General features: G+C 36.4%; 1 protein-coding gene across 1 annotated transcript; it reads right to left on the bottom strand.

Annotated features, from left to right (window-relative positions):
* Positions 1–10,382: 10,382 nt before the first annotated feature.
* LOC149180386 (galactan beta-1,4-galactosyltransferase GALS1-like) lies at positions 10,383–12,139 on the bottom strand. Its single transcript, XM_089418169.1, has 2 exons — positions 11,131–12,139; positions 10,383–11,039 (listed from the first exon to the last, which is right to left on the bottom strand). The coding sequence occupies exons 1-2, from the start codon at positions 11,538–11,540 to the stop codon at positions 10,682–10,684; spliced, it is 768 nt and encodes a 255-aa protein (XP_089274295.1). The 5' UTR covers positions 11,541–12,139; the 3' UTR covers positions 10,383–10,681.
* Between the last annotated feature and the right edge of the window lie 8,335 nt (positions 12,140–20,474).

The following is a 20,474-nucleotide window of genomic DNA, read 5'->3' as shown; positions in this document are numbered from 1 at the left end:
TGGCCATCATTGTTGCCTGTTGGGCACTTGCAAGTGGTCAACTTAATGCGTCGCCCCAGCATGCCTAAATACCAATGGGACAATCCAACACTTTGCTCCCTAGCACTTCGTCCTTCTTCTGGCAACTGATAGTAGTCCTTGTTATGTTTCTTCTATAAGAGATATTCCTCTTTGCTCCTTGGTAGATTCCTTTACATATGAAGAGTACTTTATCCTTCCTCCAACCGAGCTCTTTCTTGAGATATAGTTGCAGGTTTGATATGACAATAGTGTATCACTATTTCTTCACGCGTGTGAGGGGATTCCTTCAAGACTCTTATGTGGAGGTCCTATTTTATTCTTCACTTGAGTGAGCTTCCTTTTCGCTTGAGTGAGAGGCCTTATAGGCCTACTTTACTAGCCCAACCAATGAGATATGTATGACTGTGGTGGAGGGCTTCTATGGCAACAGAGATACCTTCTTTATCTTCGCATGTGTGACTGCATATTTCCCTAGAAACAATCCTCTTAGGCTCGGTTGTGCACCCTTCTTCTTCGTTGCACTTGGAGAACCTTTCTTTGTCCTTCCTTCACCCTTTTCTTGACTTCCTACCTTCGTTGATTTCAAAGATGAAAGCTTGATGTTATGATGGAGTGGACAACCTCTATATATAGAGGATTGTCCCTCCTTTAGGCCGACTTGAAGGCCGACTTGAAGAATGTAGGCCGACTTGACTTATTTGCTTTGGTAGGCTTCTTTTGATGGTGCCACATGCTTGGAGGAGACTTGACTTTGCTTGAAGGTGTCTTCTTTGACGTAAGTGTACCTGTAGTAACATGCCCTTAAGGTCCTCAACATAATTATTTTGACTCTTTGACCCTCCTATAACACTTTAACATTTGCTAGACCTATTTCAATGAGCAAGAAACTCATTGACATATATTATAAAAATAATATTTCTTTTCTTGAATAAATACAAGTATCAAAAGTGCATTTATGAACACTGAACTTAGTTACATTTCCTTCAACAGTTTGTCGCATTATGGTTTTGATGACGGGCCTTCAAGCCTTTTTATTTTATGCTTCTCAATTGGGGTTTTCTAACCCTCTTTGTAATGGGTTTTTACTGTAGACCTGTGTGTCTGTTATTTTTATAAGTCTATTCGAGCGTCACTAGGATTTACTTGCCAGTCACAATATCTTCCTGTGTCACTAGGATTTACTTACCAAGAGTATCTTCCGACTTGTTAACTGTCAGTCTGAGTATTTTTTGGCGCTAGTCGAATGATGAGTGGGTGCCTATTTTTGGGATATATCTGGTGCTCCCTACGAAATTTCTTTAACGGACCTGCCCGCCATGTATCTTGATATTAATCATATGTAATATGAGGATTTATGTGGCACATATGTTACATGCATGCTATATGTAAACATCTCTTTATTTAATAGAAAGTTGTTGATTTTTTTACCTGATTTCTTTTTTTCCTTAAAATAAAATTTAATAAATAAACCATAGATTAATTCAAAAATATATCAATTGGATTTATCTTTGAAAAATTTCAAACTTTCGAACTTAAACTGGGCATATACGGAAGATGTGCGCATATACGGAAACTGGGCATATACGGAAGATGTGCGCATATACGGAAACTGGGCATATACGAAAGATGTGCGCATATACGAAACTGTGCATATACAGAAGATGTGCGCATATACGGAAACTGGGCATATACGGAAGATGTGCGCATATACGGAAACTGGGCATATATGGAAGATGTGCGCATATACGGAAGATGTGTGCATATACGGAAACTGGGCGTATACGGAAGATGTGTGCATATACGGAAACTGGGCGTATACGGAAACTGGGCATATACGGAAGATGTGCGCATATACGGAAACTGGGCATATACGGAAGATGTGTGCATATACGGAAACTGGGAAACTGGGCATATACGGAAGATGTGCGCATATACGGAAACTGGGCATATACGGAAGATGTGTGCATATATGGAAACTGGGCATATACGGAAGATGTGCACATATACGGAAACTGGGCATATACGGAAGATGTGCGCATATACGAAAACTGGGCATATACGGAAGATGTGCGCATATACGGAAACTGGGCATATACGGAACTGGGCATATACGGAAGATGTGTGCATATACGGAAACTGGGCATATACGAAAGATGTGCGCATATACGGAAACTGTGCATATACGGAAGATGTGCGCATATACGGAGACTATTTCATCAAACTGCAAGGCAGTTGCATTGCTACCTATTGCAATAACCAGACTATCCCACGAATCTGGTAGAGAACACAACAAACTAATGCACTTATCTTCATCTGAAATTTTAATATCAACAGATAATAACTAACTTACCACAGTATTAAATGCGTTCAGGTGCTCTGTCACCAAGTATCCATCTTTCATCCTCAGGTTATACAGCTTTTTCCGTAGGAACAGTTTATTCACCAGAGACTTAGATTGGTACAAAGTCCCTAACTTGTCCCACAAAGCCTTCGTCATAGCTTCCCCTGATACATTCAACAATACTAAATCTGAGACACACAATCGTATTGTGCTCTTTTCCTTCCGATCCAACTTCTTCCATTATTCATCGGACACCCTCGTTGGTTTAGTATCTGGATCTACCGCGATCCACTAATCTTTATCCACCAACAAATCCTCCATCTTGAGTTTCCATAACTCAAAACTTTGACCATTAAATTTCTCGATCTCTATCTTTCCACTGCTCGCCATCTTCTTTCACCACTAGAATCAATCCCACAGATCTCCCACTGAACAGGGTCTACCACAAGCCCGAGCGAAATCCCTCAGCAACAAAGGCGTCCCCTTGAAGCCAAAACAACTCTAATACCAAATGTAGGTTTTAACCCCGTATAGAAATTACCTGCATACGAATTCTAAAACACAGAAAATAAACAATGCGAGAGCATAACACATAAAACACATATACACAGAGATTTTCCCCTGGATCCCAAAACCGAGAATACCAGCTTGATTTTTCATTATGTTCCTTTCAATGTTAAATACATATTTATACATGTCGAAGCATCCAATACCATGGACCGAAAACCATCGTGTCCAAAACCATGGACCGAAAACCATCGCGTCCAAAACCATGGACCGAAAACCATCGCATCCAAAACCATGTGCGAAAATCATGCACAAAAACATAGGTAGGTCCGCCCAACCTAATATAGGGTCCAAAACCAAACTTTTCCGGGCGTTGCCCTGGACCCCATAGAGGGGGGTTACCTTCACCCCTCAAACCCCCCGTGACCCCCCCACTACGCAATAGGCACAACGAGGGGGGGGCTCTACCCCCCCTCTAACCCCCCGGTTAACTATGTGGGCTATTCGTGGAAAGAATATAACACAACCCAACACAAATGACCCTCCATGCTCTTTAAACAGAGATCATGGACTAATCGGGTGTCAAGCCACGGGTCAAGTGTCATTAATACCGAGGAGAGAATGAACCGTCGGATCACTTCATGTCTAGAACATATCGTGACCATCAAATTGTAAGTTACAAAAGTACATAGTAAAGAAACACGCTTTACCTAACTCTACACTATACCAAGTTATACTTAACTATTTCCTATGTGTCGGAATATCCTAACAATCAAAGTACAGGGCTCCATTTCTTCCATTCAAAAGAGAAGTAATAAAACCATAAAAGGTGCGAGTCTCGGGTTTCAAGCTCTACATCTTCATTTTCTACTTGCATTGGTGACCAACTCAAATAATGAGTGATTTGGGCGGTGTTTTCACTAACTAAGAGATGTTGAGAGTTCTTCCCGATGTCATTCTCTTTATCTACGTAATTATGCAATTTCATAATTTCAAAAATAATTGTTTGATGGTCGATCCACTTAACGTACCTCACCCTTTATTTATTCCCTCCCCTCAAAGAGCTCTGCAAATATTTCAGTTTGAGGGGAATAAATATCCTGCTGACCCAGATGCGAATCTCTTTTTCTCCTTATAGCACCCTATTCCTTACCTCCACCTAACGGGTGCTCCAGACCTCTAGAGTTGGGGAGCAGAGCTCAGGTTAGGTTATCCAACACTTATGCTCATGTAAGACCACCTTTTAGACCGGGTTCTTACCTTATCTTCTTGGTGGGTTATAAACAAGATGGTTATTATTTGTTGTGGTAGAAGCATATATTACTATTAGAAAAAGGCAAGAGATCAAAATACCAACATTACCAACTTAGCTCTATGCCTTGCCTACTATTCAAAGGTGACTGGGTATGTTTTCTCAAAACCTTATATAACCATAAGGGCCTACATCCTGGGTTCCCCACTCAGATGGAAACCATTTACTAAGGGAAACATAATCATGTGAATACTATCATATCCTTTACTCATCGAAATATGAAATGAATGTATGTTTTTTAAGTAAATTTCTGTAGATCTTGCTATTTTTCACAATGGAGGTTTCTATTCAGTATTTTTTTTTTTATAAAATTGTTATGTTTTGCTCTGAATCCTTAACTCAAGCTTTACAAAACTAATGTTCTGGGAACCTTGAACATGCTCGGACTTTCCAAGCATGTTGGGGCATGCTTTTTGCTTACAAGTACAAGTGAGTTTTATGGAGATCCTCTTGAACATCCTCAAACTGAAGCATATTGGAGCAATGTTAATCCCATCGATTAGTTTCTTATCGGACTTACCTTGGATGAAGGCAGTCACCATGTTTTATTTTCAATTATTGTTCGATGTTTTCCTTGTATTGAAAACTAAAAGAATTATCGTTTTCATGGTGATATTCAAGAGTCCGCAGTTGCTATGATGAGGGTAAGAAAACAACCGAAACTCTAACAATGGATTATCACAGGGGAGCAAATGTTGAGGTGTATTGTGAATCTGAGTTTGTCTTACTATCTGTATTAAATCTAAATATATTAAACCTTATTTCACATCACACTTGCCAAGATACTTATTTAAATATATTAAACCTTATTTCACATCACACTTGCCAAGATACTTATTTGATATCGTGCTTTCAAGTTCATATTTCTCAAATTTTCAATACATACAGTCTGCGAATGTGCCTTGATGTTGGTCAGATTGTAAGTAATTTTGTTGCTCAGGTAAGTTATTGATTTTCTTCCCAGACTCTCAAGGCTATGATCTCATAACTTTGTAGTTGTATTATGCATTGAATGTTGGTGTTACATAGGTTGTGTAGTTGTAGACCATACGATGATTCTCCTTGAAGAAAAATCTAGAGCTACATTATCTGTTTACTGGTACTTTGATTTTTCTTTTTAGCTTGGTTCCTATTCAAAAGTGTCGTACTATTTGGTGTGTTTTTCAAAAGGCCTAGAGATTTTTTATTGCAAGACATAGTCCAATAAAGGTTAGCAATCCTTTAGTAGTTTGATAAGTACCACAAAATACCGAATAGAAACCTAATTATTCTAATAGAAATCTTTGAAAATTATATTTACCCGAAAATTATATGAAGTAATAAGTCATTCACAGGGTAATTAGAAAACATCTTATATGGTTCAGTAAGAAGAAGCATGTATTTAAGGAACTTTGGCAGGTATTATGGAACTTTGGGAAGTATTTGGATTTCTTATGTTTGTAATATTGTATTATTGCACTTAATGGTGCTTTTGCTTAAGACAATTTTTTTTCCACTGCTTTGATGATTTCCCCAAATGATTATAATCATTTATCTTTTTGAATTATGCTTTTCTATTCACTTAGGACCTTTGTATAACCTTTTGATAATGTGCCTTAATTATTTTCTAGTTCCTTTGTGCTTAATCTTTTCTTTCTATAGTGAGTTAATTTGGGATTTATTCCTTTTTCTTGTCTAAGATAATTTTGATAAATTCCTTATTATTATGTATAGCCTTTGTGCAAGGAGCCTTTGACATTCTATGGAGATGGGAAACATACACATAGATTCTAGTTCGTTTATGATCTGGTAAGTTGACAATTGCAGCAGAAATATTGGTCCATTCTTTATCGCTCTGTGTTGTTGGAAGTAATATGGTACTGTTTTCTTTCACTTCTCAAATAAAAATTAACTACAAACACTTCCTTGGAAACCCCGAAGGTTGAATGCCTTATGTGACTTATGGAGGCATGTTGGTCCTTTCAATCTTGGGAATCCTGGGGAATTTACAATGTTAGAACTAGCACAGGTAACTGTAAATCCTTTCATACTTATTCAGGACACTAGAAAAGAGTTGTAGATTTGTATATGGTATGCCTAGTTATTATTCATGGAGCATGATATACTTGAGCATGCAATGAATTTAGTCTTGTGGTTCAGAAGATTTTTAGTTTTCTTGGAACTTTCCAGCTGCAAGCCGATATAGGAAATTTAGTTGTAGACAATCTGCCCTTCATAATTTGTGTGTTGGCCAAGGAAAAATCTACAATTCTCATGTATGGAAGCTTGAATATTGAATTTGACCGTTGTGATTTTGGTAAAATAAAATTTATTTTATTTTATAAATTTGTCACATTTTGACTTACATTTATTGTTCCGTTATCATTATATGAACACGCCAAATTCACGAGCAAGAGAGTTGAATCTAGCAATTTTCTAAAGTCAATTCACTTTATAATTTGAATATTATTAATATTTTTTATAAATTTGGTTTTTTGTTATTTAGTGGTGTATGATGGATTTTTTTTTGTGTGATGGATGTACTTTGCAATGGATGCATGTAACTATTTGCATAAGTTTCTTTATTTTTTATTTGTTTTTTAAGTATTATAAGTTTCACATTTGTTGAAGACTACATTTAATTTATAACTCTTTTCTTCCCAAAATTGAGGAGGTAGTTTCTAACTCACTTGAATTTAAAAGTATCCTTGTTATTCTCTCAGGTTTGAGCTATGACATTGATCTGAGTTTCTAGAGGTCGAATCTGGTGTCCGTGTTGCCCTTCAAGAACAAGATAGTCTAAGAACTTCACTGGTATGCTTTCGAACTCCAGGATCCATAAAACTAAAATATTATCTTTTACAATATCTATATAAAATTTAAATTTTCCAATACATATTATGCAAATGCGTTCCTCATATCATTTTTCCAATTTAAAAAACCTATCGACCTATGTTTGCACATTTTGAGACAATTGCTAGTCAAATACACCTCCTAGCTTTATTTGTCCATCAGTTCAAGATCCATTGGGGTCTCACCATGAGGAGAGGAACTTTTAGAAAGAAGCAGTTCACTTTAAATCAGTTAATTAACCAGCCCTTCTCAATAATGAACGGGGAAAGGTGCTTAAACCAAAGATTCGTTTAATCACATTCCGTCAACTTTCAGTAATGAGTGAGAGGGAAATTGTTGAGCTAACCACAACTTATTGCAATAGGCGTGTTGGGATAGGCGTATTAGGTACTTTATTTATAGTGATTCATTAGCCCCATCTCCCCAGGTTAGACCAAACCAATACTGGGGGAAGGGGATAAAAATAAGCTGGATTGGATCATATAAATCGACGGAGGAGCAGACTAACTTTTCGAAAGAGCAGACTAGCAGACCTCATATGTATGTTCCTCCCCAGCAATGCATTGGATGAAAGGGAAGTGCGTGCCCAGGATGAAAAATACCGTAAGGGGCTAAATCAGCTTCACTGAACCAAGTTAATTTATTGACTCTACCAATGTACAATTTAATCGTTTATTAATGCCTTTTTATGACAATGTACCAAAAAAAACAATTTTTGATGGAATCTTTGATATCACCCACATTTATCGATGGGTAATATCGTTGTTTTTATTATAGCTTTAAAACCAGTTTAATTGATTTTAAATTTAAATTTATTAAGTATTGACATATCAATTTAAAAGTTAAGATGGATCTAAAGTAATATGCTTGCATTTCATAATAAATTTCTTCAAACTTTTGTTTCATCATAACAAATACTATAAGAAAAATCATGACTTCTCAAAACCTAAACCCAAAAATTACTTTTTAATTTTTATTTTACCTGATCTTAATATTTAAATCACATAACATTACAAATATGTATTTCATATAAAACTTGAAAACACTTCTCAACATAAATAATAATCAATTTTAATAATATAATATAATTTATCAAATATAAAAAGCACTGCAAGACAATTTTATTATCAAATTTAAAACCTCTCAAAGCCATTAGTAATCAACTCTAATAATATAATAATAAAATTTACCAAATACAAAAAGTACTACAAGATAATTTTATTATCAAATTTAAGAAATTGTCTAAATAAAATTTTGTGGCAAATATCTGTCATATAAAACTCGAAAACACCTCTTAACACGATTAGTAATCATCTTTAATAGTAGACTATAATTTATCAAATATAAAAAACACTACAAAATAATCTTGGTATCAAATTTAAGAAGTTGTCCAAATAAAAAAAATAATTGTGACCCTACTTCATGAATCTATAAATGGAGATTTAATTATTAAAATATTTTTTTGAAATTGAAAATAAATGTGAATGTAGTATTATAAATAATTAATTTATAACTGTGTTAAATTTTAATAAGAAAGCTTAAATTTATAATTATTTAATTTCATGTGATTATTGATTTTTTCCCATTAAAAGAATTACATATTAATATAAGTTTTTTTTTAAATAGCTTTAGTTTAATTTTTTTGAAATGTTAATTATATATGGTTATTTATTAAATTTTATTTGGTCATATAAATTAAAATAATGATTCAAATTCATAATTATTATATTTCATAATTTTATATTTAAATTTAATTAATAAGCATATAAAAATTATATATTTAATATTTTTTTTTCTAAGTTATATATCTATTTGTTTTGGGAGCAGCTCAATTGGTGATGGAAATAATGTGAAATCTGTGGAAAATGAGAGATCCAAGGTTCCAGTTACAGAAAGGAGGAGAGGTAGTAAACCTTTGAACCCCATAGATTTACTTAAGGTGCAAAGAAATTCGATCCCTCTAGATTCTTGGTAGTTTCGGAGTTAAGATGGATCTAAAATGGTTATTAATGAGCGGTTCTCATTAAATATTTTAAAACCTTCTTCCAAGTACACTTATTCATAAATTGATTTTTTTTAATCATCTTTTTAATATTAGGAAAACCTATAATAACTCAGTTGTGAAAGCAGCAGTGGGACAACGATCACATCACAGGTTGTTATCCTCAAATGCATTAAATATTTTAAAACCTTCTTCCAAGTACACTTATTCATAAATTGATTTTTTTTAATTATCTTTTTAATAGTAGGAAAACTTATAATAACTCAGTTGTGAAAGCAGCAGTGGGACAACGATCACAGGTTGTTATCCTCAAATGTACTGGTGTATGCTTATATTTTTTTTTTTTTTGAAAAGTAGGCAAACCTATCATAATTCAGTTGTCAAACCAATACTGAGACAACCGTTATTGGTTGTTATGCACTTATTGTTATTAGCAAATGTAAAATGACTCAACAACATTATTTAAAAATCATTGTTATTGACAAATGCTGAGTGACTCATCAACATTATTTAAAAAGATAACTTTTTATTCTTATAAAATACCTCTAGATTTTAAATTGTTAAATTATTTCCTTACCAAACAAAACATTTTTAAAACCCTCTCGAATCATAAATTAAAATGTGTTAAATGATGATAACACAGATTAGACTTAAATAAAACTGTAACGTTTAAACCATTGACCAATAAAATTGTAAATGTAAAATTCAGTACAATAGTATCTCAAATCTAAGTTTAATATCCTCGGTGGTGTCCCAAAGGTGAATTTTATTTACTGAAATCCAAAGGGTTGACGTTTTAAAGCAATGGATGGAGGTAGGATTGTAAGATAACAGTTTTTAACCATGGCTGAATGATTAATCTATTTTATGCATAGACATGCCCGTGCTGTATGACGCAATTGAATTTCAGAGTTGTAGACGATTAGGTGAAAAAATGTGTTACGGTGACTAGTGGATAATTATATATTTTTTAATTTTTATAAAATACTATATATATATATATAAAAGAGAAAGTTTTCATATATGTTAAAGAATATTATACAAATAAGTACGAAGGAAATTAGTTTTTCCGTTTAACTTTAAATTCCGCTTTTGTAACCTATAATGTCATAACAATTTATAAAACAATTCTGGCAATACTACTAATAGTAGAACAGAAAATGAAATGAAATCCACTTTTGTAACATATAATGTCAAATTTCTGGCAATACTATTATTGATAGTAGAACAGAAAAGGAAATGAACCGATTCCAGTCATCCACCAAACGCATGGTATTGAAAGCGAGGATCTCGTGGTGTGAAAGACAGTACAAAGTGAGGTGAGGTGAGAGTGATCTGTGAACAAATGATGGCGGGGAGCAGCAAAGTCCACTTAAATTGAAATTTCATACTTTACAAAAGAATACAGTACCATAAACCTACATGCATCGACCATGCCGGGGCCGGGCAGGGCAGGGCAGAATCCCGCCCCCGCGGTAAACAAGAATGGAAATTTACAAGAGATAGAGGCAGGCTCAAGAGTTAGAAAGAATGGTACGATCACTAAACACTAAGTCTGATGAGCTCTGGATTTCGGCCTGATCAAATCAAAGCTCTTGCAATGATTTGGTCTTTCATAAATGGTACTTGCTTTTATCAATTTGCAGAATTTTCCCAACATAATCGCTCACTGCTGAATGGATGCGAGCTGGGATCCCATCATGTCTCTCTCGAATTTTTTAATGGATTGAGCAACAGCTTTCATGGTGCCATCATATACATAAGGAATGCCTCCCACCCAACTCACGTTCTTTCTCATCGATGATTTCACAAATTCCCTGCACGGCTCTCCTCTACTGGTGATGGTGTCATGATAATGATAGAATCTCATCAAACCCTCTGTCTTGTGCTGTGTTTTCCCCATCACATTCTCAGACATGTGAACGCCAGTTGCATACACATTTCTTGCCTGCACTGCATACTTGCGATCTCTCCTTATGCCTCTCTTCACATCCCTGAATAATAACTTTTCAAATCCCCATTCCCTGCGCAACAGAATTATCACATTGAATTTCAAACCCCAAAAACATATTCGAATTTTTTCTTCGGATTAATAGAAACCATAATGACTATTACCTGGAATAAGTACTGTTAGCCGAGATGCTGTGCAGTTTATTCTGCAAGCAGAGCTTGTTAGACATGGAATATTGCTCAATGGTGAATTGGGTATAGCCAGAGAGCTCATTCAACACATATTGCAGTGTTTTCCGCCGAGGAATATAGAGATACTCATCTACATCGAAGAAAAAAGTCCAATTCGCCATGAATTTGTACCTGTGCAAACAAACGTTCACAATGAGGAATTGATTATGGTAATATCCGTCATATTGTTCCTGCTCTGTTACATCCTGCAACGTCACACGACCTGCTCGAATCCATGGCTCCAACACCTTTCTAACTTGGGAATGGACTCCACCAGCATCATGAAAAACAAAGTGCGATCTAGGGCCAAAGAATTTGGCATGATAAGCCATCCACTCTCTCATTCTCTGAGGATTCAGGTCACCGTACAGCGAGGAACCACAGTAGAGGTAATCATATGGGGGAGCCTGACTGTAAACAGAGGCATTGTAGGTACCTTTTTGTTCTGTGAGAGCAACGATTCTCTCAGCTTTCCCAAATTTGTTGCCATGGAGTGCATGAAGAATGGGCGGTATAATCCAAATAAGAACCGATGTTCCTCAGATCTGAGTCAATCCACCGAGCATTAGTTTGATTCCAACTCCTCCGAAGCCTGTGGCCTTGTTATAACAGTGAACTCCTGTGAGGATATTGGCTTGACCTGTCACTGTAATCCCCACAGCAGCCGAAAAGATGACAACGTCCGTTACAGCGTTGTGGTTGCCCATGAGGCTTATGCCCACGCCGCTGAATTTCTTCTCGTCCGGGCTTCCACCGGCGGTAATGCGCTGCCCCAGGAAGGAATTCCGGATATATGTCTCGTGCCCGCCCTGAACCATGATGCCAGACGACTTGAAATGCGAGATATAGCAATTATCGATGTTCAAATTTTGAATTTGGGCCGGGCGGGTTCACCAGTTCAAACTTCGAATTTGGCGGGGCGGATTCACCAGTTCAAATTTCGAATTTGAATTTGAATGGTTCGGTTAACATTCAGATGCCCCGTCCAGATGCATAGCATAGCATGGTATCAGCGCGTCACATCTCAGATGCCCCGTCCAGATGCATAGCATAGCATGGTATGGTCATGCGTGGTATGATTTACCGGAAAGCGCTTGTCCAGAAATAATCCGGGGTGTTACCGTGATTGTACTACCGTCTATGCCCACGGAATGACAGTGATGTAAGGGAGCATTAATAATGCTATAGTCCATGAAATAGCACTTGCCCACACACTATGTTTCTGCTTGCATCATTCAACCTTTGTCGCACGTCGCCTTGTCGTGCACGTCAAGGTATGCCCTCATACATCACTCGGTCATCCCACCTTCAATGCAAATGCAGGTGTCGTTATGTCATGTCGATGCAGCGTGCAACAATCTGCTTCACTTCATTCCAACTCGCCTGCCCGATTAGCTTGCGTGAACGACACATCACGTCTTGTGCTGAGCGTTCAATGTCTTGCCTTTGTGCAGGGATGCCTAGAGCATACAACCCATCCATTCCACCGTTCTCCAACGGGTCCAACCAACTTGATGACCATATATGTTGCATTCCCTTCACTTGATTTACTTCATGTTCGCCCATACTTCACCATCTTTTGGATGCCGTTTTAGTGGGGCATGCTTGCTTAAGAGGTAAAGAGAAAATAAAAAATGTGCACTACATCAAAAGGATCACCCCTAAAGTCTTGGAGTTGAATGTTTATTAAAATAGAGGACTATAAAATCAATGAAAATAATAGAAATAGGAAGATAATCGCACCGAAGTTGCAAAATATTGAATAAGAAAGGTTCCCTATCAAAATTTTGCAATAAATTTTACAAAAATTCCTAGTTAAAAAGACTAATTAAATCATAAACAAACTTAATACTACTCTGTGACTTTGAAAGTTATTCTATAAGTTTCCTTAGTCCCCTACCACAAGTTACATCACCCTTACCTATCCCTAATGAAGAAACTCAGGGAGATATCTAATGTGCTACTTCAAAGACACATGTAAAAAGGGAAGGGTGTGGGGAGGGGAGGGGGGTTGGAGTTGTATCACCATGGTTTGCTTAAAAAGTTGGTATTATTGGCTTAGGTTAATTTTGCTAATCCATATTATGCATGTTTTGGTGCCTTACATCTTGTTCAAAGTTAGATTCATTATGATAGGTTGGGATGCTACACATTGTTCATGTACACTTCCCATTACTGATATCAAAGAAACCACATCATCCACATTATTTCTTAATAGTACATGGAGTTTGTACTAAAGTGTACTTTGGTGTCTCATTTTGCTTGAGCCCATTTTACATTTGAGAGATTTTTGTCTATGTATTTTCAAGCTAGTGTGTCATGCACATGTATGAGTACAACTAGACATTTGTTGATATTTGTCACATGATTTTAGAGAGTAGTAATTTTTTTTTCATAATTTGTTTAAACAATTCAACTTCATTGATCTAGGCTCTTTTAGAAAAAGGGGCACACTTGTACTTTTATTTTCACACATGTGAATGGTTTCTTATTGTATTTATGATGATTTAAGTGATTTAACCCAATTTGGACTATCATCTATGGTTTTTATTAACCTTTTAGTAGAACACTTAGATTGATTATAGTTACTAATCCCCTAATAATGTAATTAATCCTAAAAAAATTCTCATTATAAATTCACTCAAATTAATTTATTTTGTCAAAGAGAAACCAAATGGGAACACATTTATTTTATACACATTTTGAACAGTGAAGTGCTCTCACATGCGAGGATAAGGAGTTAGGAATTAGTTAGAAAACTATTTGCTCAACTCATTGTTTTGTAAAAGCACTTGGTATTTGGATAGTTGTATTTACACACCTCCTCTTTTGTATAAGGGAAGTTATATGGTGTATTTAATAATTGGAGAAAATAAAGCAGACTACATATTAGTGTGTTCATTTGATTTGATTTCAATGTTAATCTTAAACTTCTCATGAAATTAAGATCACAACAAAGGGAAAAAGAGCTAAGAGTTATTATTAAATATTTTTCTCGCCTTTATATTTATTAATTAAATTTATATAGGTTTTTTTTGTTTCGTTATTTCATTATTTTTTAATAAACTCTTATTACATTTCAATGCAGATATAAGCTCCTAATAAATCTAGGATTTTGTTTCCAGTATTAAATAATTGCTCTTCTTCCAACATCACATGGAAAAAGACTTTATCACATTCTTGAGGATTTCAAACAAATGAAAAGAGATTCCAACAACCATATGTAGGTAGGTTTCACTTCACATCTCTAATCGAATAAATCCTTTAATTTTAAATTTTTTTACAGCACGTCCAAATTTTTATTTTTATTTTATTTTTTCACTCTATTTTTTAGCTTGCTCTTTACTTAATCAGAGTTTAACATCTCTTCCAATGTTTTAAAAGAAAACCAAACTTTAAATTCAATTATTTAACCCGGAGAAAAAAGTAAAAGAGAAAATTGGATGGTTTCAAAGCTTTAAATAACTTACTTTATTGCGCTGAAATTCTTACATTCCACAAATCTTCTATATAATTTGAGATATCTAAGTCAACCTAGGGTTTACATACTTAATTTGTTCATCTAGGTTGTTGGAATCTTGGCTCTTCCTCTTACAACTAAAATACATTTAGCCCTATTTTTGCCACTAACCAGTTCATCAAAGATTACTTTTTTTCCCTTGAAGTTGGCGCACTTGTGGTTTAGATCTTGCTTAAATATTGTTTATGATTATAGGGCTAACCTAAACGAGTTAAGTAACTCCATGAGTGTTTAATGCATTGCCATCTCTATTGGGGTTATTGTTATATTCTTTATTCTAATTATAAAACTTTGTTGCGCCTAAAATTTGACATCAAATCATTTTCACTGCTTCAAATTTTGACAACTAAGGTTTAACCTCATCTTTTCATGGTCTGTGTATTCATTCAGAGGGTTCAAACAGTTGAGTATCCATTGACATGCTATATCTCTTTATTCTTTTCAGACATGATCTTTGTATAATGAAACCCTTTGAAGTCCAAGTAGGTGACGTTTTTATTTCGAAAAATATTGGAAATTTTGATAAAATTAATTTTCGAAAAATTGGTTATAGTGTTAAAGTTTGAGGATTTTGGATGCTTCAAGTTTTTTGATAATGTTAAATCTATCTATACCATTAAAAAAATTCAAATGCTTTTACAATCATATTATTCACTACATTCCAACAATAATTTCACTAGACAACACCTTGCAAAAACTATTGTTCGTTTTCATAAAGGTACATCTCAAAGCCTTTCTCTTTACTCTTTACATTATTCAAATTCTATTACAATTTTAAAGACACATGCCACAATTTAATGTAGCACTGACTCAATCAATGCATTATACTATTTTGAAGGAAGTAGTCTAACTTAAGAAATAACAATTTTTTTTTTGTTAATTTTAATCAAAATCTGGTAGAGAATTTTAAAAACTTGAGTTTAAGTTGTTTAATATGTAGAATTTGAGTATCCCAAGCGGGTTTTTCAGGGTGCTGAATCTATTTATGCATTGAAAAATGCATTTTAGACAACAATAATTTCACTAGACAACACCTTGCAAAAACTATTGTTCATTTTCATAAAGGTACATCTCAAAGCCTTTCTCTTTACTCTTTACATTATTCAAATTCTATTACAATTTTAAAGACACATGCCACAATTTAATGTAGCACTGACTCAATCAATGCATTATACTATTTTGAAGGAAGTAGTCTAACCTAAGAAATAACAATTTTTTTTTTGTTAATTTTAATCAAAATCTGGTAGAGAATTTTAAAAACTTGAGTTTAAGTTGTTTAATATGTACAATTTGAGTATCCCAAGCGGGTTTTTCAAGGTGCTGAATCTATTTATGCATTGAAAAATGCATTTTAGACAACAAAAAATCACATTTCTGAAATTGTTTTCTCAAAGTCAAATGAAAAATCTATTTTGTATATAAATTATATTACGCCATTTCAAAACATGTAACTAATATCAATACCAATAACTTAACTTTAATTTGTTTTCTGGTTTCACTGCAACATTATTATGATGATTTGAATAACAACTTGCACCCTTCCCGGTTAAATCTATTTTAAGCATGGGAATTATTATTATTATTATTATTTTTATTATTATTTATTTTGGAGAAATTAAGCATGAGAAATGATATCATTAATGAACAAAACAACTATCATATTTCAAGTTTTTGATCTCAAATGTGTAGGTGTTCAATGCTCCATTTTAGTCCAAATTCGCCAGGTAATTTGAATATGGATATATGTTTAATATTTTTTTATTTACACTCTAGATGCGGTTGACATCAAGTCCATTCCCCCTGCTGAATGCATGCTTCTTCCCTCTGGTGCCAGCGCAATCAATGCCTCTGCTAACTGCACACTCACTACTCCTGTCGCCCGCGAGATCATTCTCTTTGCTATCTGCAAGTCCATGCCCTCTTGTTCAATGGTCCATGAATGTGGACGCCCTTGCAGTGATGGTTGTGGATAATTTTTGATAATTTGGTCTCACATCCTCTGTGAACTCTTGTTTTTCTCTGGTTTATTATGCCAACTGTTATGTATTCTCCCTACTGTTACTCTATCTAATACATTTTTCACTGTTAGTCTCTCTATTACATTTTTGGCACTTGGCCATTGGACTCTAGCCAAGTCTTTTTTTGAACATTTTTGATATATTTTGGTCCCACATCTTCTATGAACTCATCTAAAAATTTGAGGGTTCAGAGAACACAACAATGTAAACTCATCTAAAAATACGAGGGTTCAGATAACACAACAATGTAAACTCATATAAAAATATGAGGGTTCAAATGACAGAACCATGTAACTAGTATAACCATATTAAAAATATTAATGTGGTTGATATAACCCAAGGCTTCATAAATCTAACAAAAAAAACTATTGCAACACGAAGAATGCTTTACTAATGCGCACATTTACCTGATTAACCATGTGTTGTCGCTAAATCTTGCACCTGTGGCACAAGTGCAGCAGGAGGCAAAGAAAGCTCGGTAGAAACAACCTATGGGTTGATTGTAGACCAGTGTCTAGGACATCTTAAATAGAGGAGTGCTTGTAAGGTTATATGTGAGGGGTTTGCATTGCTCCAATTGTTACGTAAAACAAAAAGGAAATAGGATGAGGGGCTTGGTTCAATAAGCCTTCAATGAGGTAGATTTAGGCCAACTCATGGATCCAAATGCTGGGGGTATATTTGGGCAATCTCAAAGATAAATGACTTCTCCTTCTGGTGGCTGACACACAATAATGAGACAGCTTAAAACTGAAGTTGTGGTGGTGGAGAGGAGGAACAAAAGGAGGGAAATAGATGCATAGGGCTGTAACAAACAGAATCCTAGGTAGTGATGTTCTTGCTGAAAGTGGAATTCGATGGATAGGGCTGTAAGCAACACAGAGTCCCAAGCCATGGTTTTCCGATGAAATGATAGAAATAAAGGAGTGAAAAAGAAAGTTTAAGGCTAAACGTGACATGGGTATCATTTTCTTCCAACAGCTAAAGTAAAATTGAGCTACCCCAGGTACTGTTATCTATTTAGCAGCTAAGATAAATCCACAAATAAAAAAGAAACCAACAACCTCATTACACTATTTCAGGAATGGGAAAACACAAATGAAGTGAGATTTACTAAGAGGAAACACACTACACATTAATCATGCTGGGAATCAGCAGGGAAGCACCATTTACCTCAAAGGGTCCAATAACCAGTCCACACATTCAACATGATATCTGTGAAGTCCCATAAAAAACAAATTGAACCAAAATGGTAACTCAGAATTTAGACCCCTCGGTTGAGAAATTTTGGAACCTCCATATAATATTGCTTCCCCCTATTTATAAGAGGAGGGGGAGATGTAATTACAGTTTACAAAATATCTGAGCTCGAGCCCCAGCTGTCATATTAGACTAGCTGTCTCGCTCAGTCTAAGGCTCTTCTGCCCCAAAAAGATTACAATCGGGATCGAATCCCTTCTTGGAAATAAACAAAAATTAATGAATAGAGAAAGAAAATGGAGATATGAAGGAGGAGGTGCCCCCTTTCTATTCCAGTGGAGGCCCCTAATCAAGACGCATCCCTACTGTGATGCGTTCCACTTGCTGTGTTTTTAGTTTCTGTCAATTCTTCCTTAACTTCCTGAGTGACTTGTTCGGTGGAATAGGGAGCGGAGTGGGGAAGGCGTGTGCCCAAGTGGTCCTTTTCTGTGTAGAGGGAGTGGAGCACCATGCCGTGCCATTAAGTTTTCTTGAGTCCCCTGTATTGCTCCAACACTAAATATTCTAGCTGCCAACCCATCTGCCATTAAACCTCTGTACTGCACAACCAGTGCCTTGACGTGGTAGGTGAGATGCATTCCATGGAAACAACAGAGTCATGTAGGCACGGGATTTTTCCTTTAAAACAGGTGAAAACCGGTATTTTCGATTTCCCGTTAGCCCTATTTATCATAGCCCCTCGCGTGGCTTTCCTTATGTGACTGAGGGTTGGAACCAGGGGCTAAGCCCTCAGGTGTTAAGGCCTCCAGACCCGTGTTTGGAGGCCTTTTCCTTTGTTATCGCAAATCCCACATATCGACGCTTCAACTTTGTTTTACCATGCTATATGCTTTTTCCTTGGCGTGGGTCTGTAGTTCGGACCTGAGGTACCTATAGACCCTGCCATAATATTTTATTGCATCCGGGGGGTGGGGGAGTGGGGGAAGGCGTGTGCCCAAGTGGTCCTTTTCTGTGTAGAGGGAGTGGAGCACCATGCAGTGCCATTAAGTTTTCTTGAGTCCCTTGTATTGCTCCAACACTAAATATTCTCGCTGCTAGCCCATCTACCATTAAACCTCTGTACTGCACAACCAGTGCCATGACGTGGTAGGTGAGATGCATTCCATGGAAACAACACAGTCACGTAGGTGTGAGATTTTTCCTTTAAAATAGGTGAAAACCAGTATTTTCGATTTCCTGTTAGCCCTCTTTATCATAGCCCCTCGTGTGGCTTTCCTTATGTGACTGAGGGCTGGAACCAGGGGCTAATCCCTCAGGCGCTAAGGCCTTTGGACCCATGTTTGGAGGCATTTTCCTTTGTTATCGCAAATCCCACATATCGACGTTTCAACTCTGTTTTACCCTGCTCTATGCTTTTTCCTTGGTGCGGGTTAGTAGTTCGGACCTGAGGTACCTATAGACCCTGCCATAATATTTTATTACATCTTGGGGGTGGGGGAATGCCCACGTATTACAATCACCTGCTGGAGGAGAAGACCCCTTACCCTTTTCTTTGGATCGGGCCGACAGTTCAGATGTGAGGTCCTTATAGACCCTACCCTAGTCATTTATCGCATTCAGGGAGGAGTCCCGCACATCGCAATCACTCTGCAGCAATGTCTCAAGCTTTTTCCCCTTAATAGCTGCGATCAACGATCTGTGGGGTGACATCATCACTACCACGTGTCACCCTATGAGTGGTGACACGTGGCACCTAGAAATGGCTCCATCTCACCCTTGAAAACATTGAAATTGGGTGACACGTGTCTTTTTCCATGTCATCAACTGTATTACCATGTCACTACTGACGTTAACTGCCCTGTCATATCATAGGACCAATTAGAGGCCGCTAAATGGCCCCCTGGAGGAGAGAGAAAAGGGCCTACTTGACCTTGTTTTGTAAGCCTTTTCCTTTGTAAATCAGAATCGACCCCTTTCCAGAACTTTAGTGCTATATCGAAAATCGGCCCCCTTTCCTGTTTCGGGACTTAAACCATCGCTATCACTGATAAGTGTTGGGCTTGACCCGCCGATTGTGATAAATACACCGTTTGACCGAAATGCGATAATGCGAGACTGCAGGACCATAATATCGGCCTTGGACGCCGATAATCTGCCGATAAAATGTTTTGCATAGACTTGGGACCCCGCCGATATGCAAAAATGCGATATATGCAATGTGCCCAGACCCGCCGATGTTGATATGCGATTGTGACAAACTGTCCCAAGTCCCCACTGCGATTTTTCTTCAATACTTAGCGATTTTTTTGGGTTTTTTGAGCTTTCTAAAGGGATTCTTCAACAAGCCCTAACTTCTGATCCATGAACCCTTTTTTGACTTATATATACCACAGGAAAGATCTGTCCGAGCACTACACATTGGAGAGGGTAAGGTTTGGCTTTGACAACTTCTGTGGCTCAAAATTTGGCATAAAACAACACTGCTATTTGGCTTCTGAAGCCACTAGTGAATGAAAAAGGAGTGAGTGACAACATTGGCT

The sequence above is a fragment of the Pinus tabuliformis genome, chromosome 3_2 (genome assembly GCF_031772625.1).
Source record: "Pinus tabuliformis cultivar Carrire ecotype Pingquan chromosome 3_2, CPIR1, whole genome shotgun sequence".
In the NCBI taxonomy this organism is placed as follows: Eukaryota; Viridiplantae; Streptophyta; class Pinopsida; order Pinales; family Pinaceae; genus Pinus; species Pinus tabuliformis.
The sequence above is the reverse complement of the archived record's forward strand: the minus strand, read 5'-3'. Positions and strand labels throughout refer to the sequence as shown.

Coding starts and splice junctions, on each gene's coding strand:
- LOC149180386 (XM_089418169.1), bottom strand. CDS start 11,540: ATGAGAGAGTGGATGGCTTATCATGCCAAATTCTTTGGCCCTAGATCG. Junction 11,040..11,130: donor GCTAACAGTACTTATTCCAG/GTAATAGTCATT, acceptor TCTGTTGCGCAG/GGAATGGGGATTTGAAAAGT.